This window comes from Thermomyces dupontii (genome assembly GCF_041956625.1).
Source record: "Thermomyces dupontii strain NRRL 2155 unplaced genomic scaffold VTN31scaffold_5, whole genome shotgun sequence".
In the NCBI taxonomy this organism is placed as follows: domain Eukaryota; kingdom Fungi; phylum Ascomycota; class Eurotiomycetes; order Eurotiales; family Trichocomaceae; genus Thermomyces; species Thermomyces dupontii.
Genome location: NW_027192311.1, coordinates 442488 through 464017, shown reverse-complemented (window position 1 = coordinate 464017; position 21530 = coordinate 442488). Strand labels below are relative to the sequence as shown.

The 21530-nt window shown below is 52.4% G+C and overlaps 10 protein-coding genes across 10 annotated transcripts; 3 read left to right on the top strand and 7 right to left on the bottom strand.

The window, feature by feature from the left end:
- Positions 1 to 845: 845 nt before the first annotated feature.
- Positions 846 to 1367, bottom strand: VTN31DRAFT_5434 (uncharacterized protein; the record flags this gene model as incomplete). Its single annotated transcript, XM_069405933.1, has 1 exon — positions 846 to 1367. One exon carries the CDS (start codon positions 1365 to 1367, stop codon positions 846 to 848), a length of 522 nt encoding a protein of 173 aa, XP_069259591.1.
- Positions 1368 to 2188: 821 nt separating this feature from the next.
- On the bottom strand, positions 2189 to 2818 carry VTN31DRAFT_5433 (uncharacterized protein; the record flags this gene model as incomplete). The annotated part of the gene is made up of 2 exons (XM_069405932.1): positions 2189 to 2299; positions 2375 to 2818. The coding sequence occupies 2 exons, from the start codon at positions 2816 to 2818 to the stop codon at positions 2189 to 2191; spliced, it is 555 nt and encodes a 184-aa protein (XP_069259590.1).
- A 953-nt stretch (positions 2819 to 3771) lies between these two features.
- VTN31DRAFT_5432 (uncharacterized protein) lies at positions 3772 to 5801 on the bottom strand (the record flags this gene model as incomplete). The annotated part of the gene is made up of 2 exons (XM_069405931.1): positions 3772 to 4271; positions 4325 to 5801. The coding sequence occupies 2 exons, from the start codon at positions 5799 to 5801 to the stop codon at positions 3772 to 3774; spliced, it is 1977 nt and encodes a 658-aa protein (XP_069259589.1).
- Positions 5802 to 7231: 1430 nt separating this feature from the next.
- VTN31DRAFT_5431 (uncharacterized protein) lies at positions 7232 to 8027 on the bottom strand (the record flags this gene model as incomplete). The annotated part of the gene is made up of 2 exons (XM_069405930.1): positions 7232 to 7612; positions 7683 to 8027. The coding sequence occupies 2 exons, from the start codon at positions 8025 to 8027 to the stop codon at positions 7232 to 7234; spliced, it is 726 nt and encodes a 241-aa protein (XP_069259588.1).
- A 1439-nt stretch (positions 8028 to 9466) lies between these two features.
- Positions 9467 to 12918, top strand: VTN31DRAFT_5430 (uncharacterized protein; the record flags this gene model as incomplete). Its single annotated transcript, XM_069405929.1, has 4 exons — positions 9467 to 9871; positions 9933 to 10027; positions 10097 to 12029; positions 12094 to 12918. The coding sequence occupies 4 exons, from the start codon at positions 9467 to 9469 to the stop codon at positions 12916 to 12918; spliced, it is 3258 nt and encodes a 1085-aa protein (XP_069259587.1).
- Positions 12919 to 13158: 240 nt separating this feature from the next.
- On the bottom strand, positions 13159 to 13706 carry VTN31DRAFT_5429 (uncharacterized protein; the record flags this gene model as incomplete). The annotated part of the gene is made up of 2 exons (XM_069405927.1): positions 13159 to 13570; positions 13645 to 13706. The coding sequence occupies 2 exons, from the start codon at positions 13704 to 13706 to the stop codon at positions 13159 to 13161; spliced, it is 474 nt and encodes a 157-aa protein (XP_069259586.1).
- An 83-nt stretch (positions 13707 to 13789) lies between these two features.
- On the bottom strand, positions 13790 to 14090 carry VTN31DRAFT_5428 (uncharacterized protein; the record flags this gene model as incomplete). Its single annotated transcript, XM_069405926.1, has 2 exons — positions 13790 to 14035; positions 14088 to 14090. 2 exons carry the CDS (start codon positions 14088 to 14090, stop codon positions 13790 to 13792), a joined length of 249 nt encoding a protein of 82 aa, XP_069259585.1.
- A 473-nt stretch (positions 14091 to 14563) lies between these two features.
- On the top strand, positions 14564 to 16417 carry VTN31DRAFT_5427 (uncharacterized protein; the record flags this gene model as incomplete). Its single annotated transcript, XM_069405925.1, has 1 exon — positions 14564 to 16417. The coding sequence occupies one exon, from the start codon at positions 14564 to 14566 to the stop codon at positions 16415 to 16417; it is 1854 nt and encodes a 617-aa protein (XP_069259584.1).
- Positions 16418 to 16815: 398 nt separating this feature from the next.
- On the bottom strand, positions 16816 to 17385 carry VTN31DRAFT_5426 (uncharacterized protein; the record flags this gene model as incomplete). The annotated part of the gene is made up of 3 exons (XM_069405924.1): positions 16816 to 16844; positions 16902 to 17223; positions 17308 to 17385. 3 exons carry the CDS (start codon positions 17383 to 17385, stop codon positions 16816 to 16818), a joined length of 429 nt encoding a protein of 142 aa, XP_069259583.1.
- Positions 17386 to 18166: 781 nt separating this feature from the next.
- Positions 18167 to 20425, top strand: VTN31DRAFT_5425 (uncharacterized protein; the record flags this gene model as incomplete). Its single annotated transcript, XM_069405923.1, has 6 exons — positions 18167 to 18272; positions 18339 to 18455; positions 18522 to 18892; positions 18953 to 19312; positions 19372 to 20131; positions 20187 to 20425. The coding sequence occupies 6 exons, from the start codon at positions 18167 to 18169 to the stop codon at positions 20423 to 20425; spliced, it is 1953 nt and encodes a 650-aa protein (XP_069259582.1).
- Positions 20426 to 21530: the final 1105 nt, after the last annotated feature.

Here is a 21530-nt window from a genome sequence, read left to right as displayed (position 1 = left end):
TATCACACTGAGCAATGATGAGCAACGCCCATGCTGATTAACGTCGAGCTTGCTCTTGATGATGACAAAGTCCTCGTGTAATACAGTACGCCGTACAGTAAATAGTTATTCCATCGAATCCCTGCCGCTCGGGCTTCTGCAGATGGAACTTGTCAGCTTTCAAGTACACTTCTCACCAAGTGTCAACTGTCAAAGCGTGCTGGTGTCTCTACTACACTATACCTAGAATGGCTAAGTGTCATCACCACATGGAGTGGAATGTCCATGATTCCGTCCAGACGATGTCTTTGGCTCTTGTCGTCTTTTTTTTTTTTTTTGTTTCAACATGAGTAAAATGGAGAGCTAGCATGGTTAACTGCTCTCTCTTCACCTACAACCAGGATTCTGCCCCTTGAAAAAAGGTACTTGCACTCACTTCCCCGTCACAATCCCCTTGACATTTGACATGATGTCAAAAAGCTTCACCCCATATCGACCTCACCTTTGTTTTCAGTGAGCAATCACTGAAGGGTGCGGGTATGAGACCAAAGACTGCTTTCTTAAAATCTGATCCGAGGACTCTTGACTGCATTTTGTTGTGGTTTCTCATTTAATATATGTGCTGCATGGATCGTGCTGACATGTCCGGAAATCGTACAGGATCTTGACTGGTTTTGATACGGTGACAGCAGGCTGGTCGGGAGGTTGTTGACGATTCAAAGTGTGCTACGCATTGTTGCTGCAAAGTGCGGAACAAAGACTTAGAGTACTCCGTATTCACTCATGCAATTATATTAGATCCTCCATTGATCACTGTCTCCAACAATTACCCTACCAGTCACCACATGCAACACAGTACATGACTCTTAATCCCTCATTTCCACCAACTTCCGTAGGGCCATCACCTCCCCCTCCCACTTAGCAACCTGCAACCTCAACTCATCCCGCTCCTTAGTCACCTCAGCCAACCGCCTCTCCAAATCAAGGACTCGATCCTGTTTGCGTTGCCGGAACCGACGGGCCGCCAAGGTATTGCGACGGCGTCTTTCAAGAATGCGCTCCTCCTCAGAATCGAGGGCGCTATCATTGCTGGACGGCGCCGAGTTACTCTCGAGCCGTGTGCGCTTTTTCGTGTTGGTCGACGCAGCCGCGGGCACTGACGACGAGGGTCCGGAGGAAGTTGGCAAAGTTACCGAGGACGGCTTGGCTGCGATGGGCGGATACTCATGACGGTGTAAAGGGGGCGGCACAGCAGCAGAAGGCTTGTCGAGGGTATTGGTGGATGGGGACGCGACAGTCGTTGTGGTGAAGGCCTTGGCACTCTGCTGGACCCAAGAGGAGTCCTCGAGGCCAGCCGTCGACGGTGGGAGCAGCAGGGTGTCCGACATCTCACCTAGCTGCTGGAATATCGGGTCCAAGTCAAACGAGACGCTGTCTTTAACAAGCGGCGTCGTCGTCTGGCTAGGATTATCAGCGATCACCAAAGGAGGATCGTGCGAGAGCGAATCCCAATCAAACGAGTTGAAATCAAACAGAACTTGACTCTCCGGCGAGTCCGAGTGCTGCGTCGAGTAACCCGGACAGGCTAGAGAAGGCGAAGGAGAAACCGTTGAACAATTGGACGAAGGCAGGAGAGACTCAAAGTCAAATAAAGGGTCGATCGATTGATCTTGACCAGAGCTTGCGAGCTGACTACCGAGCAGCTGCTGCGAAGAAGAAGTTGACGAAGAGCTGCCTGTTCGGCTGAGAAGCGCAGAGGAAGTAGGCCATGGCGGGTCTGGGTTCTGAGGAACCGGCACCCGAAATCCTTGGATGGTGAGAGAAAAAGAGAACTACCGCCTCGCAGGCAGAGAAAATAGCAGGACTCCGGCGGTCCTGCTAACAGCGCGGAGTGAACACCTGTGCTTTTGCCAATGCTTTTGACTTGCGGGTTCGAGAGGGGATGGGTTAAATAGATCGGGGTGTGGAGAAGAAAGTTTTGTTACCGTTCTGTTGGTTCTGCTTGTATTTTTCAGATTGTTTGTTACGATTTGTATTTGTTTGCAGATCAGCGTATGATTTCGTGCTAGCAGGGGTGGTCGGCAAATCCCATTGAGGAGTCTCTTCATGGTAAGATTCAAACTAGCAGTCATACGGTATGATCAACGACCAACGCCGGGAATGAATTCGGAGTTCCCGGACATAACTGATCGCAGTCAACAATATGAATTTACCAGTCACAGCTCCTGGCGAGAAGATCTGCGAGCTGCTCCAGATACTCCCGATCCACTTCGTCAAAGCCATTCGGCTTCGTGCAGTCAATGTCAATGATTGCGACGGTCTATACCAGTCAGTCGATCAGTCCTTGCTACTCATCGTCTGAGAATTCTGGCGGAAGAAGAAAAAAAAAGCATACCTCCCCCTCATGCAGAATCGGAACCACAATCTCGCTGCGACTCTCAGCGTCGCAGGCAATGTGACCGGGAAACTCCAACACGTCCGGCACGACCACCGTCTCCTTTTTCAGCGCCGCGGTGCCACACACCCCCTTACCGAACCGGATCTCCTGGCAGGCGGTTTTACCCTGGAATGGCCCTAGGAGGAGTTTCCGTTCGGAGGGAGGAACACTCGCGGTTGTACTTGATTGTGACGAAGCCCGGCTGGGGAAGAGATCACTGCGGATGTAGAACCCGGCCCAGTTGACCGAGGAAGATGGCTCGGGGAGAGCAGCATAAGCGTGCCAGAGTAGCGAGGATGCGTTGGCGAGGTTACTAGTAGGAAAGCCGTCAGACACCGAGTCCAGCAGGAGAGGCAGTTTCTTTTTTCCCATCGTACCTGACCTAGTAGTTCCAAGAGCCATAACCGCATCAGCGATTTTACCTGATACACTCAGCATGACAGACTCAATTGCGATTTATTTACCCAGTTCCGCTGATCAGCGAGCAGACCCTGCGCTTGCTCTAGAAGCTGCTTGTAAACTTGGGCTTTCGACAACCCTCGGCCGAATTGAGTCGCATCCGCATGAGGCTGGGTTTCATTAGCCACTGCTGGTCACACAATCCAGGACTTGGGCATTATCGGGAAGTTGAAAACTGACCATGGTGACTTAGGAGGGGGGGTTAACTGTTTTCCTACCAACGTTGGACAGAGAATGAAAACAGCTGCTGCGATCTTGTCCGGGAATCAAATCTGATTGTGGGGACGACTGTCGTACTGTAGGTATCGGGATCAATCGGCGTCAGAAGATAGGTACTACTTCGTTATGAAATCGTAGTTGATGCACAAGTCGAAGAGACATGAGGTTATTCAAGAATCTTAAATCGCTAACGATGTGTTGAATTATTAAGCTTGATGACCAGATTCTCCGATTCGGAGAGCTTTGCGAGGTAGGATTGCTCATTTCTCCTCATAATAACGCAAACCCTGATCTCACCAAGAGTCGTTCTTTTGTTTCGCTGGTGTTTCCACTCATCGTCCAAATTCGATTCTATGAGACAGTGACTACCATCGCTACCCGAATCGACTACAGTATGGATCAAAGTACTTGAATGCACACAGTCGGTGTCTCATTTGCTTGTATGTATTGTATCAATCCGAGGCGCTTTCCAATCGAACTATGTCCAAAAGACAGAAACCACAAACGCCGATCCAGTGATGATCAGTCCGAAAGTCTGCTTTAACGTCGAACCCAAATGAACGTCATGACCAAAACTCCAGCAGATCGCCAACTAGACATCGCTTCAACGTCATGAAAGATTGAAGGAATGTACAGCAGATCATGTGCCAACTGCAAAATCATATATGGCGACCCCGCTACATGTTCAATAAACTCAGCTGCCGGCGCATGGGACTCGCCGAGCCGGTGCCACAGGAGTCGCCGTCTTCACTCGGCCCAATCCCGCTGTCGGTCCCGGTCGCCGGGCTGTCAAAATCAATATCAAACTCGGTGTCTTCTTCGTTGGACTGATCGCCGTCCCAGGCCTTTTGCATGCTACCGCGGGAGTTCCACCGCAATGCTCGACGCACGCTGTCGAACCACTCCCCGCCTCCGGATACGACGGTGGGGAATGGATACTGGCTGGCTTCCACGGTGACGTAGTCTCCCTGTCGCAGTTCGATCCGTCCCTTGCCATCGAAGGAGCAGTAGGCGACCGAGCGGGAATTGACTGGGACAGCGATCCGGAGCAGCATCGTATCCGAGAGAACCATTGGTCGGAAGGAAAGCGTGTGGGGGCAGATTGGGGTCAAGAGGATGCCGGGAATAGAAGGATGAATGAGAGATCCGCCGGCGGACAGCGAATATGCCGTAGACCCTGCACATCGTTAGCGCTTGAAGCCATGCATCACAGACTTCCCAGTTACTTACCGGTCGGTGTGGAGAAGATACAGCCGTCAGCTTGCACCACGGTCAAGAGCTCGTTATCGCCATAGAGCTCGAGGTTGGAAACATAAGGAGAAGGGCCCCGGTCGATGACCAATTCATTGAGCACTTCGAACTGCTCGCCTTCTTCCACGTCTCCTGGGGCAGCCCCCTTGCTGCGGTCAGCACGGAACACCGTGCAGGTAAACCGCATGCGCAAGTTCACTCGCATCCCACCATCGCCCATGATATGGTTTAGGTGTTCCCGGTACTTGGAAAACTCGAAATTCGTCAGGAACCCCAAGCTTCCCAGAGAGAAGGACAGAACCGGAGGAACGATGCGTTGGAACAGCCAGGACGTGAAGAGAACAGTTCCATCACCGCCGAGGGTAAGAACCAGATCAAACTTTTCCGGCGATGTCCAGCACATGTCCGGGGTCCAGTAGTGAAGCATGTCTTTGAAACGGGGATCCTTTGCAATCAGGCTAGGGGCATCGAACCGTTTCGAGGTCTTCAATTTAGCATCCACGTAGACGTTGACTCCCACGTCATTTCCGTATCTCGGGGTGCTGATCAGCCATTCGGCCAGCTCGCGGGTCAAGTAGACTAGACTATTATCCCGTGCCTTCGTGATGATCATGACCGTCTTCACCGCGCGCTTGATTGGCCTGCGCTGAAGTTGCTTCGAGACTTCTCGAACGCCCGTGGCTGTCTGCACCAGCCGCGAGTGCGACAGCCACTCATCATCGGCAATCTCCTCGAGAACCTTTTGGATATTGACAGCGTCGTCGAACCGCTGGTGGAAGAAGCAGGGCGACTTTAGCGCATAGCGGGCTGTCAGCGAGTCTTTGTCCTCGGAGTTGCTGAACTGCAGATTCGCCAGCGCCGCCGAGAGAGTCTGCGACGTCGCATTGCTGGATTTGCGAGTGGTGTCGTTCTCTTCCGTGGAGGGGCTTGTATTATTATTATTATGATTATTAGACTGTGCGTTGATGAGGCCGGATAGGGAGGCCGCCAGCGGCAGTGATGGTGCATTAGACATTGGTGGTCGAGACGCCAGCGCCTTCATGATGGTTTGTCGCGGGATCGTGTCGATGGGAGGCAGCGTGGGTTTCCGGGGATCTCCAAGTGAGCGCGGGGGACGCAGAGGCAGGAAAGAAGGTGCGGGCGCGGTCGCGATCGAGGCTGAGTCCTCGCCGGGCCGTGCTGCTTGACTTGCTTCCCGAGGACGGGACGCTGCGCTGGATTGCATGTCTTCTGGCAACGACGATCTTCTCGATGGACCGCCCTCTTCTATCGCAGGCATCGTATGTTCATGTTCCCGGAGTGATGTACTGTTGACTCGCGACGAGATAAAAGACCCAGGTCGGTCGGCGGAATCCCGGTTTGTCAAAATAGTCAGAGACGGCCGGCGACGCTTTTCACGACTGTCTCGCGGTTTGGCTGGAAACGAGAGGAGCGGCGGACTTGGGGGAGTGGACATGGCGGTGGTCTTCGCTCCGCGGGACTACCGGACTTTTTGACCCTCGGAGTTACTCCTCCTTCTTCTCCACGACGAAGGCAGATGAATCGCCCGGAATGACCGGCCGGTGATTGCCAAGGGAAAATGGGCACCGGACGATTCGGACCGTCCACTAGCGGTGCCTTGCGAGAATACGGGCTGCGTCTTCCAAGGAAACGAATGTGACCGAGGGGCTGGAAGATAGTTTATTAGGAGCACGGTTAAGTAACTCAGTAGTTAACCCTATTTCTCTGTCAGCTTTCCGCTCCATCCCCCACGTCTCGGTGGAATTTTCCAGGCGAACCTTTATTAATAGCAGGTCTTAAATGATTAATAGAGTCTGCGTGCAGAACGATTATTATTATTATTATTAATCCGTTGGCCCCCGAACCTGCAGGAGCCCGGTCGAAAAGAAGAAGAAGAAGTGCTGGAGAGTGTCGGTCCCTGCCCGACTGCTGAAGTCTTAAGTAGTTGTCGACGAGGATGATGATCGAGCCCCCAGGCTCCGACTAAGTTATCGCCGACAGGAACGAATCAATCGTTCAAGCAACGTCGATAGTCCAAAGAGCTTGCCAACTGCCGGGATGAAAACCTTGGTCTAGATATAGTCACAGCTCAACTCCAGCCCCTTATTTTTTTTTTACCCTCTGCATAACAACAACGAGCAGAATCCAACAGCATCCAGTTTCAGAATCTCATGCACACCCCCACCGCATGAAAGTTTCATCTCACTGCCTCCAGCAGTTCGCTGGGCTGGCTCGTGCATCAGAATCCTGGGGATATCAGATCCAACCGATTCTGTCACACGCTGCAATTAGCTCCATTCCATCTTAAACATTGGAGCTCAGACTCGACTACTTTGGTACATAGAGAGGAAACGCATGGACTCAGAATCATTGCTGTGTCTACCAATTGCCAATCCAAGCATCACTCTACTCCGTCGATGGCACGTTTTACCCTCAACGACTTGACGATTCGTACGGAGTTCATCTAATCAATGGCCCGACGGAAGTAGAGCCCGCTTTTGACTCGGCTAAATTCAATCCTCAAAAAATGATGTTCTCAGATCATCGCATTTGGACTGACAATACTTAGTGTCGGCCAAGCGGATGCAGTGACACGACTCGTGTTGCGAAACGTTTGACCGACAAGACCAAAAACGCGGCTCAACCGCCGTCCGGCCCGTTCCTTGACCATGTGCATGAGAGTCGTTCAGTCATTGTGCGAATCCGCAGATCTGCAGGAGTTCCTTCAGAGAAACCCATGACAACGTCTGGCTGAATTACGGCCAGTTTTGCCGCTCTCTTACCGTTTAGACATCCGACATGTCACCGTGGGCATTATCGTCGCTCATGTTTCGCACAGATGAGCCAGAGAAATGAACCAAAGCCGCATGTGATACGTCGCGGAAATCATGCAGCATTGATAACATAGGCGTAGTCGCGGTAGATTTTGTCTTCCACCGTTTCCCGCAGCACCCTTTCCAGATTTCCGTCTTTGTCCGAAGGCTTGCGGTCCCGGCAGATGGTATATGCACGGTCATGCACCTTCTCCCACGTGTCGAGATCGAAACATCCGGAACTTTCATTCATGAGGAGGTGCCCCTTGGACGAGAATGCAAGGGCATGGAGGGATGCGGCGTCTTTGATTACCTGGACGGACGGATTCTCGACGATCTCCCCGGTTGCAGTGACTGCCAATGCGGTGGTCGTCAAGGTCATCGACAACGGAATAGCGGCCGAGAGTAACGTGAGGAGAGCGGTGTGTAGCAAGGCCGGCAAGACCGGTATATACTGCCGAGATTGTCTTGGATCAGTGACCAGGCCCCAACTCAAAGTCGGTCGTTGCCGTGTTTCTGCTCACCGATTGTCCTCTTCCCATCAATTCCTCGGTCGGGCCACCCAGAACCACCAATGTCAAGACGAGCCCTCGTCGTGGAAATCCCTTTTCTCTCCCCAGGATGATCCTCCCCAGAACGCTCTTGAGAATCCCTTCTGCATACCTTTCGCCGACCGCGCTGGGCGCGGTTGCCGGTTTGACCAGGATTTCCAGCGTGGCTTCCTCGGGTTTCTGCGCGTCTCGACGGCCAGGCAGCTCGATGGGACCATTGACCGAGCCCAGGATGTTCAACCCGGTGTACGGACAAGTGTATGCAGCAGAGCCATCGGCGCGATCCAACGGCGAAAGCGTCACCGTCGAGCCTGTCATTGTCGGAAGAAGGCTAGTTCAAGAACGGGAGCAGCAGTGTCACAGCATGCATGTCGCAAAGATTCAGTCTTTGCAAATGGCGGAAAACTTCCGCTCAACTCCTTGGCTTCGGCAGGATCAGAATGCAGAAGCTCGCTGATTGGCTCGCGCTCGTCCCTGATTATCAGATTATTTAGCAAGCAATGAATCTCCACGACATGACACCGTGTGACGAGTATGTATGTTGACAATTCGGGTGTGTGAAAAAGGGCTCAGAATTTGACAGCGAGTGCAGTTCCATTTCCATACCGATTTGGTGTTGGAAGCCTTTTACAGTTCGCAGTGGGCAGATGCCGATGGCCAATGGCAAACTGACCAGCAGTGAGGCGTGCATCAAGTCTTCCTAAATGCCACCGTTGCCAATTTTGCCAACCGCAGATAGCGACTGAACCGCGCTGTTGCTGCAAGAACTCTGTCGAGGGAATGTTGGTGATCTTTCACTACATACAATAGTATTACTGTATGTACGGACTACGGAGGATGGAGGATTTCTCAAGGATGGCTCTGAACTTGGAAGCCTTGGTCCAGGTCATCTGATTGAAGGCCAGTTCCCAAGTTCGCCTAAGCCAAAGTAGGTAGGGCCGCTAGGGTTAGCCCTATTCCAATCAAGTACTCCGTACGGCCATAACTCATGATTTTCGCCTCCATGCCCAGAAGTCAGATTCTTGACCTTGCCGACGCCACAACGACAAGAGAAATTACGTCATGCCCAACGGCAATGTGGCCCATGCCTGACCCCGGGATCCCCTTCCAAGAGCACAGCCACTGATATGGGTGGAGGTTGGAAGCGCTCAGAAACTCAGAATTAACCCTCCCTAATGGATAACCTCCCTACCCAAGAACATGGACCGTTGATTGCGTTGCGGAGAGTGTGGGCAAGCATTGGCGAATCCAGGCGCAAGTTCCGGAACTAGGCGATCACCAAACATCATTCCCCGACTGGCTGTCCGGTGGTGATTCGTCCATCTGCTCTGAAATAACCAGGTCCAGACATCCGCCAGTCCATCGTCCATCATCGCTTATCCTTGCTTGTCCCCTCATCTCAGTCGCGGTTGGCGCCAAGCAATTCCTCGTCGAATGCGAGCATTGACCCAGACTGGTAGGATGCATGTCGCTGCGATGGGATACTGTATGTATTAAAGACCAGAAACTCCGTCGGTATATAGTTTCATACGTAAGCACCTTCTGCACCGACCCACGGTCGATTGCTTCCGAGACTCTCGGGATCCAGGGTTGTACTCTGCCGCTGGTGCTGGAAAAGTAAGGCGTGTCCAGCTTTTACGACATCCCGGTTGTCGTACGCCCTCTTCCGGCATTCTTCTCTGTCTCCCAGCGGAATCCAGACGATCACGTCCTTTCGCTGCCAAATACCTCCCCCGCGGTGCAGGAACGCCAATTGAATGGGCATAGAGATTGCGTCCCCCGATGTCGAAGAATCGACGGAGCCTCCTATATGCGGTTCCAATGAGGACCTTCCCAGTTTATCACGACCACAACCCGCGACGAGTCGAGTAGATTCCCTGCAAGAGTCGAAGACAACACCGGCGACAACCCTTTCGCAATCAACCACCACATCTACTGCCGTATCCGCAGACGTCTACGACGAGCAGGACACCCACGTCTACGCGCATACTCTCCCCGCCCATCAAGTAGCTCTCCATCTCCGTGTAGATGTCAATCATGGACTGTCTAGTGCCGAAGCGGCATCTCGCCTGGAGCGAGATGGCCCTAACAAGGTTAAGAGTGCAGAGGGGGTTTCCGCTTGGGAAATTCTGTTAAGACAGGTGTCCAACAGCCTCACGATGGTATGTTCTGCACTGTGGTTGAAGCAAGCCATGGAAGCGTGCGTTTAGTAACTCGGACCAGGTTCTGGTCATCGTCATGGGGTTGTCATTTGGTATTTCAGACTACATCGAAGGGGGCGTGATTGCAGCGGTAATCGCCCTCAACATCATCGTCGGGTAAGTGAAATATTAGCTTTATTCTGAGTCCTCGCACGTGGACTAACATGCTTTTTTTCTTGCTTCTAGCTTTGTCCAGGACTATCGGGCAGAGAAAACCATCAACTCATTGCAGCAGCTCTCTGCCCCGGTATGCAGGGTCATCCGCGATGCCAAGCTAATGTCGATCAAGGCCGAAAAGCTGGTCAAAGGCGACATTGTGCAGCTAGCGGTCGGAGATGTCGTCCCCGCCGATATGCGGCTCTTTGAAGGGATCAACACGTCGATGGACGAGGCCCTACTCACCGGTGAATCGGTTCCCGTGAGCAAGAAACCCAGCATCGTGCTGGAAAATCGGGAGATTCCCATCGGAGACCGCTGCAATATGGCGTACTCTGGGAGTACCGTGGCGCAGGGTCGCGCAAAGGGCATCGTCGTCGCCACGGGCATGTCCACTGAGGTGGGCAAGATTGCGAAGCTGCTCCGTGAGAAGGGCAACAACTCTCCCACCGGGGGGGTTGTAGCAGGAGCCTGGGCAAGACTACGCACCAGTTTGATCAACATCTTGGGTCTTGTTGGCACCCCTCTCCAGGTCAAGCTGAGCAAATTTGCTTTGCTCCTGTTTGCTCTAGCCATTCTGCTGGTCATCATCGTCTTCTCCGTGGCATTGTTTGATCTCGAGGGCGAAGTGCTCATCTACGGCATCTCGGTGGGAGTAGCGGTGATCCCAGAATCACTAATTGCCGTACTCACCATCACGATGGCCGTCGGAACCAAGGCCATGGCCAAGGGGAATGTCATCGTCCGGAAACTGCAGTCGTTAGAGGCTGTGGGCGGTGTGACGAATATTTGCTCGGACAAGACCGGTACCTTGACGCAGGGCAAGATGTTGGTGCGTCAAGTCTGGACACCCCGGGCCGGTACCATGATGATTGAGGACGTGGGGAATCCTTTGGATCCAGGCAGTGGAACGGCCAGGATCGATGACGTGGAAGCAACTTCGTCGAACATCAACAGCAACGACCACTGGAAATTGCTCCTGACAGCGGTTGCTCTGTGCAATCTGTCGACCGTTAGTTTGGAATCCAAAGGGGCAGACTCCGCGCAAAAGCCTGCGGCTGCTGCATCTCCGACATGGGTGGCGGTCGGAGAGCCGACTGAGATTGCCCTGCAAGTTCTGGCTACGCGATTCGGCCATGGAAAGCCGAAATTGCTCGAGGACGGCAACTTCGAGTTCATTGCCGAGCATTCATTTGATTCCAGAATAAAGAGGATGTCTGTCGTCTATCACAACAACCGGACCAACATGAACGAAGTCTACACCAAAGGCGCCACAGAAGTTCTGGTGCCAAATATGTTGCTGAACGAGAAGGAAAAGGCTGAGGTGCAGAGCCAGGCGGAGCAGATGGCAGGCGAGGGACTGCGAGTGCTTTGTGTCGCAATGAAATCCGTCCCTGTAGCCGATTCCGACCATTACATGAACCGAGACCTGGCCGAGGTAGGACTCACATTTCTCGGGCTGGTCGGCATCTACGACCCGCCCCGCCCCGAGACGGCGGGTGCGGTAGCTCGATGCCAGATGGCAGGCATCACCGTGCACATGTTAACGGGAGACCACATCCGTACGGCAACCGCCATAGCGTATGAAGTGGGAATTCTCCGCAAGTACGTGCCGTCGGCATTGCCTCGCACGGCCATCATGACCGCGGCAGAGTTTGATGATCTCACCGACGCTGAGCTCGATCAAATGGAATCCCTCCCCCTGGTCGTCGCGCGGTGCAGCCCGTCGACAAAGGTGCGAATGGTGGAGGCAATGCACCGACGGGGCGCTTTCTGCGTAATGACGGGAGATGGTGTCAATGATTCACCTGCGCTTCGTCGGGCCGACGTTGGCATCGCCATGGGGAAGGGGGGAAGTGATGTGGCCAAAGAAGCGTCGGACATGGTGTTGACCGATGACGATTTCTCTTCAATCGTCAAAGCGGTTGAAGAGGGAAGACGGCTGTTTGACAATATACAAAAGGTGCGAAAGCCAGTCAACTATTTTTTTTTTGAGTTCATACTTGGAAGGTTACTGACTGTTGTAGTTCTTGATGCACTTGTTGATATCAAACATATCTCAAGTGATACTCCTGCTGATTGCCCTAGCATTCAAGGATGACGACGGGAAATCGGTGTTTCCTCTCTCCCCGCTCGAGATCCTTTGGACAAACCTGATCACGTCCTCCTTCCTCGCGATAGGTCTTGGTTTGGAGGAAGCACAACCCGACATCATGTATCGGCCGCCGCACGATCTCAAAGTTGGCGTCTTCACCTGGGAGCTGATCGTCGACAAGATGATCTACGGCACTGCGATGGGCGTCCTGTGTCTGGCAGCATACGTGGCGGTCAGCTACGGGCCAGGACAGGGCCAGCTAGGAATCGACTGTAACAACGGATACAATGACACGTGCGACGTCGTTTTCCGCGCACGGGCAACCACCTACGCAACCCTGACATTCCTCCTGCTCGTCACAGCGTGGGAGGTCAAACACTTTTCCCGGTCTCTATTCAACATGGATCCGGTCCGATACCGCGGCCCGTTCTCGGTGTTCCCCGTCATCTGGCGGAATCGTTTCTTGTTCTGGGCCGTGATGGCGGGCTTCGTGATCACGTTCCCGGTGATATATCTTCCTGTCATCAACCGGGCTGTCTTCAAGCACCACGGCATCACTTGGGAATGGGGCATTGTTGTTGGTGCTCTGGTTGTGTACGTGGCGGTGGTGGAGAGCTGGAAGGCAGTCAAACGGTCCTTGGGCATTGCCAGCGGTAAACATCGCATCTTGACTGTGCGGGATGCCGAGATGCAGGCTGGCGCGTCTCCTCTGCCAGGGGAATGGAGAAGTATCTCTCCCAGCGTGGAGACAAAGTAAGTTGGTCGAAGAACTTGAGACTGCAGTATCATATATCGTCGTGATGTTCAACACATCCGATCATCGATTTATATATTGTCAATGATGCATTCTGTATTCGATAAGTAGGTAGCACATCTGTTCAATCTCAAAGAATCCCGTTTATTTGCCACACCAATCGAAAAACGACGATGACCAGATTGACGTTGTAATTTGCCCTCACGATAGTAATCAACATCTTATGAAACACATATCACAGTTTTATTCTACCTTTCGACTCTCCTTCATTCGAGGATCCCGCGCATAGCCAAACATGCCCAGCAAGTACGCGATCCGATTCATCAACAGGAACCCCGTCACTGCAATATTTCCCCATGCCACTGGACTCCAAGTGGCCACATCCCAGAACCCGCTAGGCCCCATGGCGACGTACGTCGCATAGATGTGACCTACGTCGCCGATGGCCAGCGCAATCAGATAATTGCGCAGTACCCGGGGCTCCGAGGCGGTATACACGGTGAGAACCCCGAGAATGGCAAGTAATAGGTAGAGATTGCCCAACTGGTAGGTCAGCGCGAAAACGCTGGGATGCGGAGGAGGTTTTCCGCTCTGGGATGTTTGTCCGGCGATGAAGCTGGGAGTGTCGATGAGAGTCCCGAGGAAGCCGGCGATTCTGTGGGACTGGCCATCAGTGATGCTGCTAACAGGTTACATACTTAATTTACCCAGGTTCTAGACGACACTGACAGTGAAAGCGGCTCAAGGATGGCGAAGAGGATGTGAGGCCAGGTAGGGAATATTGTCGACATGGGTGAGGACTCCTGCTGGAATACGAAGGATGCAGTCTGGGCCAAAGCCTGCACGGGGGGTATATAGTACTCCGTAGTTTCAATCAGAGGGGAATCGCTGATTGATCAGTGGGCATGCGTGGATTTTCCCAGCTAAGCTTCATGATCCATGCATGCATTGATTCGTTGAGATCTGCTGAGTGGTGCCTATATCCTGAGCTGACGTCGAAGAAATTCTCCCAACGATGACGACGACGACGATAGACGTTCTGCTTCAAAGAATGTGTTGCCGTCCATAAAAGCCCTGTTAGGACATGCATATAGGCCTCAATCCGAACACAGCCGGCGCTCTGGACGAGCTGTCAGTCGTCAGCTACTGTTGTTCATAGGACAGGGTACCACCATTCAGCTGTTGATGGTCGTCGACCAGACTGTGGTCATGAATGAAGTTGCATGAGCAGCTTGAGACGCCAAATTCTGGTTTGGAGCAGAATGGGGAGATCACGGACGAGAGCCCTAATCCGGAAATTTACAATTAACTAACTAAAATTGAACTCGAAATAGGACTTTTTCATGAAAGTCCAGCCACAATCGACGTCAAATCGTTGACCATGTTTATCAGTTTTTGAGTGTTTACTTTAACTAACTTTCAGTGACTTATTAAGCACGGTTACTGTGATTGGATGATGGCAATTCCGACTCGTAAAAGCTGTCCTCCCATGGCCATCTCAAAAGGCGTGAACCTGCATGTAGGGCAAACGCACCCACTGTGAGTTCCAGATTGAATACTACTAATTGCTGGCAAAGCACCCTATGCTACTGGCCATGGGTCAACGTCTGCGCATGTCGAACAACACCAGCATCCGGCGGCCTTCCACATGATGCGAAATGCAAACTCGTCGTCCTCCGACGAGCTCCAACTTTCCCGCCTGCGCATCCCGTCTCTTGCTCCTCCCCCGACGCCGGCGCCGGCAGTGCCGCACTCGACCGCCGAGAAGAGTCGGCCCTTGCCGCTGTTCGAGTCAGGGAACCTGAATCATGCCTCGCAGCAGCCAACTTCCACGCCGCCGTATCCTTCCACCGCCTCCGCTTTGCCGGCAAAGCTTCCGACCTTGAAGGAGTTCCTGACTGCGGCTCGCACAAACAATAACGGCGATCCCAGAACGGATCCGTCGTCGTCGACCACGCAGCCGCCACCGAGGACGATCTTGCCGGCCTTTATCAATCTCCGGGCGGTGGAGAGACTGCCCTACGCATCCATTGAGTCGGATGGCTTGACCAGACGCCGACGCTTGGATGTCCCTGGGGAACATTTCACGGGCGAGACTCTGCAACTCCCGGTGCCTCAGACGCAAAGCGAGAAAAAGCCACCGCCGCCGTTTGGACCGTTCACGATTCTCAACGGGTTGAACGAACCTCCGCCAAATGCTGCTCTGTTTCCTCCTATCGAGCCTGGAGCTATGCCGCAAGCTCTCGACAAGCGAGCATCCGAGTTGGAAAAGTCAGAAAAGCCAACAGGGAATCCTGGTCGACGGGAAGGGCGACTGGAAGAAATCCTCAGCCCGGGAATTCAAGAGAAGAGTCCAACCGACGTGCAACAGTCCGAATGGACCTCAAAATGCACCAAGAACAATATCGCACTTCAGGTGGCCGCCCCTAGCGCTGCTCCTCAGCGTCAAGACCATGATAACAATGACGAGCCACTGTCTCCCCGGACTCGCGGGAGGTCACGCAAAAATGTGCGAATGTGGACGGAGGAAGAGACCAAAGATCTCCTTCGTGGAGTAATCAAATGTGGCATCGGTAACTGGGCAGAGATCCTCCGGCAACCAGAGTTGAAATTCAACAAGCGCAGTGCTGCTAACCTCAAGGATCGATTCCGTGTCTGCTGCCCCTGGGCGTACAAGGCAACTAACCAGAATGAAGCCATCAGAAAGCTCCAGGCCATTCTTGCCGAGGTCTTGGCGGACTCGAAGCCGATCGATCTCATCAAAACGGAGCACGCGGACCTGGATCCCAGCGACTCGGCTGGTTCAACGGATTCCGAGAAACAGTCAACTTCACGTCAATCATCAAAGTCTGAACCAGGCGGGGCGGACGCGGCGAACAAGTCGAAACCAACGCCTGCGTCTCTGGGCATCCCGGAACCGCGTGCTCAACCCAACACGAAACGGCGATCTCGCCGACGGTTCACGTCGGAAGAAGACAATGCGCTGCTCACCGGGTACGCAATGTATGGATTCCGCTGGACGCGGATCCAACAGGACAAACGCCTCAATTTGTCCCACCGCCGCGCAACCGATTTGCGGGATCGCTTCCGTAACCTACTCCCGTATGTGTATCGGGAAGGATGCACGGTAAAGTTGCAGGTCGGTGATCTCTCTCCTGTATCGAAATCCGTGCCGTCGGGTCAGCCGTCCAACCCAAGCCGCGCTGAGCCGCCGTCGTCTTCGACGCCAGTCGCACCGTCGTCGCTCACACTTCCTAATAGGAGGAAGATGTTAAAATCTATAGCGAGCAGTGGCCAATCGAGTGTCAATGCGCTGCTAGGGCCCGTCGATCCCGCGTTGATGCCACCGCCGCCGTCGGGATCGTCCAGTCATGGCAGTGCTAGTCTCTCTCTTGGTGAAGACAGTCATCATTCTACGTATGCAGTCCCTGGTAACTCACAGGCCGAGGGTATGTGGGAGGATAATACATTGCCTCCCTTGGTGTGGGAAGATCTTAGTTGAAATTTATCTAAGTTTGCGAGGATTTTTGGTGGATTTTTGATCAAAAGCGTCTGGAACGATTGGAGATACCCCGTGAACGAATTGTATGCTTCTGGAATGTATTGAAATCGAAAATACCGGTTGTCTGATATCTCAATGTATATCTCAATGTTATTAAGAGCTAAAAGAAACGTGAAAGTACACCTCGAAGTTATAAACACCAGGTCTCCAAAAGAATTTGCAAAGAATCGCTCGAACACAGCCAATTGCGCCAGAACCGATTAAAGGAATGACAGAAACAAAGACTACGTTAGTATGCCATGACACGTGACCGGAGGGAAAGTAGGTGCGAGGAGCGGGCAGTCTGAAGGGAGTTTGAATCGACACAGCGTATTGTGTGGATGACCGAGTGATGATCATCACCAAGCATTGCGATCCCAGTTCGGATCTATGAATCGACCATTAGCATCGGTCCGATAATGAATCTAAAACTCGACATTCATACCTTGAATGAAGCTCGCCAGGACCTTACTCCCCGTCTGCAGCAGCGGATGCCCGGCAACAATCTGGAGGAACCTCTGGAGACCTTCCCTTCGATGCTCAATCACGTCATCACTGAAGCGGTTTGTGAAGACCTTTCCGGGCAGAGGCGGGATCGTCACGCGCGAGGATTCCCGCTCAAGGATATCGCGGAAGTATTCAAAATCCGAGTATCGACGGCGGACGACCGAGTGTTTCAGCTTGAAGGCGGGGATGTTGGTGCGGCAGACGATTTCATAGGAAGTGTACATATTGCGCGATGTGCCATGGGTTTGCGGATTGCGCACCTGAAGGTTCGTTCGTTCCGGCGTTAGTTGTTCCCGTTCGGTCACTGGTACGGGAGGAGGTTGGATGATCGAGCGAGGGAGTACCTCTATCTCCAGGAAGTTCTCCGGTGGCCCGTATATTTCTTCGAACGTCTGCTGACGCGCATCCGGAACGGACTGCATCTTGAATCGTTGTTGTGCTTCCGAAGCTGTAACTGTAGAACTTGAGCGGTTTTGCGCTTTCGAGGACATGGGTAGCAGTGATCTGAAGCTTGGATGGAACGGAGAAGACTTGGGGGTGCTGACGACGACGCCGAAGACGACGAAGCCTAGGATGGAGACGTTCTCGTGCTTGGGTAACAGAAGATGATGCAACTCACAATAATGGGTAGACCGCGCCTGGGTTGTGCACACAAGCAGACGGAGGCAGCGAAGGTTAAGTAGCTTAGAATGTCCCCGTTGGAGAGGACATTCGATGTCTGGACCCCAGCGGGGCAACGGTCTCTCGGTTTTTAGTTTTTCCGAGGCGACTTGCCAAGAAACTGGGGATATGGAATCGTCAAGTTTACCCACTCACGTGTCAGCTGCCGTAATTTACCGATGAGTATCCGTACTCGTAATCTGTATCTGTCATACAGTAGTTAAGTAGTACTCGGCATTTCGATCTGGGTTGAGACGAAAGGATGAAATCCGAATTGATTGATAAACATCCAACGTCCACTTCACCAATCGGATTTTGGCGCGGACTTTGTCTCTGTAGTCCGCATCGCCAACGCGTGGCCAAATTCATTCTTCGAATTCCAGCGTCCTGGAGATTACAAACTATGTATTTCCCCGCCCGGAGATCGACCCAACAGCCTGCTGCGTCCCGAGTCCCGACCAGCGGTCAATCCTATCATATATTCCGCGTTTCGCAAGTTCCATCCTGCCCGACACTGGCAACGTATATGAGAACCTTCAGAGCATGGACCACGATCCCGATCACGCGCGCGATTCTCAGTACGATGACGAGCAGTTTGACGACGGACTAGACGAAGGTCGCACGCTGTTTGGTCGGGTTAATTTCGTCGGTGAGTGCTTGACGAAATTCCAGCCTCGTTGGCCACCGTCGTCGTAACTCGTGGTGCATCAAGCAGGCGATTCCGATGACGCTGGCCTCGGTAACGTTTACATCGAATTCGTCATGGACCCCCCGGATCATGACCATGAGGGCAGCATGGGCCCCTCATCGGGGCAGGGGCCCTTCGCGAGAGGTGAGAGGCCCGACTCTGTCCCCGGTTTCTTTGAAGATCAGTGGCTGCCGCTGACACTACGACCAGTAAATCCTGCGGAGATCCTCCAACTCCTTGCTGCAACTGGGCTCCGACGAGTTCCCCAGGCGCATGGGTTCATGGGCGGCCCACCCTTCGACCCCGACGAAGAAGCCGATGAGGATGATTTTTTCTTTGCAGAACAAGGAGCCTATCGATTTCGCCGAAACCGCCGCGATCGACCGTCGGGCAATCAGTTTCCCGAAGTTCCAAGCGAAAATGGTCAAAAATTAATGGCATCGGGTGTCTATGGGAACAATCCGCACTACTTGGACACTCGCAGGCTAAGAAAGAAGAAACTGTCCAACAGGTTGATGTGGCGCGAGCTGGGACTCGGCGGGTACAGTGGACAGAGAAGAGACACACGCTCAATATTCCAGGTAAAATGACTTCTCTCCATTGAATTGATAATGCCACCCCATCTGACAGTTGTGCGAAAGGACTTGATCCCCGGAAAACGTCCTGACAAGATCCTCCATTACGATTCTCGATGTTACTCCGGGCAGTTCTCAGAAGACGGAAACTTTTTCTTTTGCTGCTCCCAGGACTTCAGGGTTCGATTGTATGACACGTTGAATCCATACGAGTGGAAATACTACAAAGCGGTCTCATTTCCGTTCGGCCAGTGGACCATCACGGATGCCACGCTCAGCCCAGATAACAAGTACCTGGCATTCAGTTCCATGCATCATGAGGCCGCCCTCGCCCCGACGGATCCCAATGATTCGTCGGAACCGATTTTGCTCGATTTTGGCAACTCGTCACAGCCCAGAACTTTGTTATTAAGCCGTCATTTTGGAGTATGTTCTACTTACCTGCTCTGGTATGATCACGCAAAGCTAACATTATCACACCTCAGATCTTCTCTTTACGGTTTTCCGGCGATGGCCGTGAGGTAGTCGCAGGCACATCCGATCGCTCAGTGATAGTGTATGACCTAGAAACTCGACAAAGTGTGCTTCGCTTGCAAAATCACGAGGACGACGTGAATGCGGTGTGTTTTGGGGACAAGTCATCGCCGCATATCCTGTATTCAGGATCTGACGACACCACCATCCGCGTTTGGGATCGACGGTCCATGAGTGACCGGCGTGAGGCTGGTGCGTTTGTCGGCCACACTGAAGGCGTGACCTATGTGGACAGTAAAGGGGATGGTCGTTATGTGCTCTCAAATGGCAAAGACCAGTCAATGAAGCTTTGGGACTTGAGAAAGATGATGTCTACGGCAGATTTCGACAAAGCCGACATTCACTCATACACGACCGGCTTTGATTATCGATTCATGTCCTATCTTGAAGAGGACTACATGAGGCATCCCCAGGACTGCTCGGTCGTCACCTTCCGCGGACACCGTGTGCTCAAGACCTTGATTCGGTGCCATTTCTCTCCTCCCGGAAGCACAAACTCAAGATATGTGTATACGGGCAGCTCAGACGGCAAAGTGTATGTGTACAACCTCGATGGTACAAAGGCGGCGATCATCGATGTGCAAAAGTGTACACGCAACACCCGTCCTCGACAAGAGGACTATGGCTATGTTTTGGCAAATGACCGCGGACTTGAGTGGAAAACATGTGTTCGTGACGCAAGTTGGCATCCTTATGCCCCTGTCCTGGCCGGTAAGTCAAGAATGAGATCCCTACCACATGTGTTTGTATACTGATTACATTCTAGCTACCTCGTGGGATGGTTGGGGCATGTCCACCGGAACTACCACCCTTTTTTCATGGGGTGACGGAGTCAAGAAGGACGAAGGTGTCCCGCACATGGGGATGAGCTATGATTCCAGAGTCAAGTTCCATTCGCGATTCAGTCCTCGCACAATGGAAAACGAGATGACGGAGCGATTGCAAGAATATCACAGCAATCCAATGAACGAACTCTATTCGGAGTACTTGGCTGATATAATGTGATCCCCCCTACGGTGTTCATATATATGTCATTGTACATTATGTCAATATGGTGCGGCTCCCATCAATGACTCAATGGCAATCTCAGGATGACCTATGATAACTGTACATGCTCAGGATTCTATCTGTCAGTGAAGTATATAGCAATGCACCGGCAAGCTGATGCATGCAAATGGGGAAGTCCCGTCACTCCCGCGTAACGTGACATGAAATTTCCTAACTTGGACCGTATATTTCTTCTTGGCATTAGTGTTATTATTTATTGGCCTACCAGGGCCTGGGCCAGGGTACACGGGAAATACGTAAATCCGTTCCGACCACAGAATGTCTGAGCTTCTTGGACCAAATCTCTGGTTCTCAACATCTTTCATCAATTCCTGGCACTGGTTTGCATCGCTTGTCAGGTTCATGGGTTCGAACTGCGTCTGTCACGTATCGAAGAGACCTCTACGTTGTCTTCTCCAGTGATTTCTTTTCTTTCCTCCTTGTTTCACGGTGCTATTCGCGTGCAGTAACCCTATCGCGTCAGACGAACGCCATCCCGGTCCTCTCCTCAAATCCACGCGAAGAACATCACCAGCTGATCTCGAATCAACCTGGTGCTTTGTTCTAGCTACTAATCTTCTCTCATTTTATTCGTTCCTCTTGTCTCAGGGATTTTTTTTTTCTTTTTTTGGTTCATGTGTTGGCTGCCACTGTGTTGCCAGCAGCTTTGAGGGCGCCAGAACCTCTGTCGGAATTTCCTCTTCTCTGAGATTTGAAAAGCTTGTTACTTCTTCCACACGCCTGCACTTGCCATCAAAGGCAGTCTGGCTGATCATTGCTCGAGACGGTGTTTGAGTTGAACAGATCAACTGAAAAAGAAAAAATAAAAAAGAAAAGAACAAAAGGAAAACAAGCAAGCTGTTTCTCTTCCTGCGACCGTGGTCCAACTTGTACGTATTTCTTTTTGTCTTCCTGTCACTATGCACATGTCGGTCAGCTGCTGGGAATGCAGTGGGGTTTACCATTCGTTGCTTTTTTTTCTTTTCCTTCGTGGCTATCAGATCATGTCTCGCTGTTTACTAATGTGATATCTTGACTGACAGACATGTACACATATTGATTC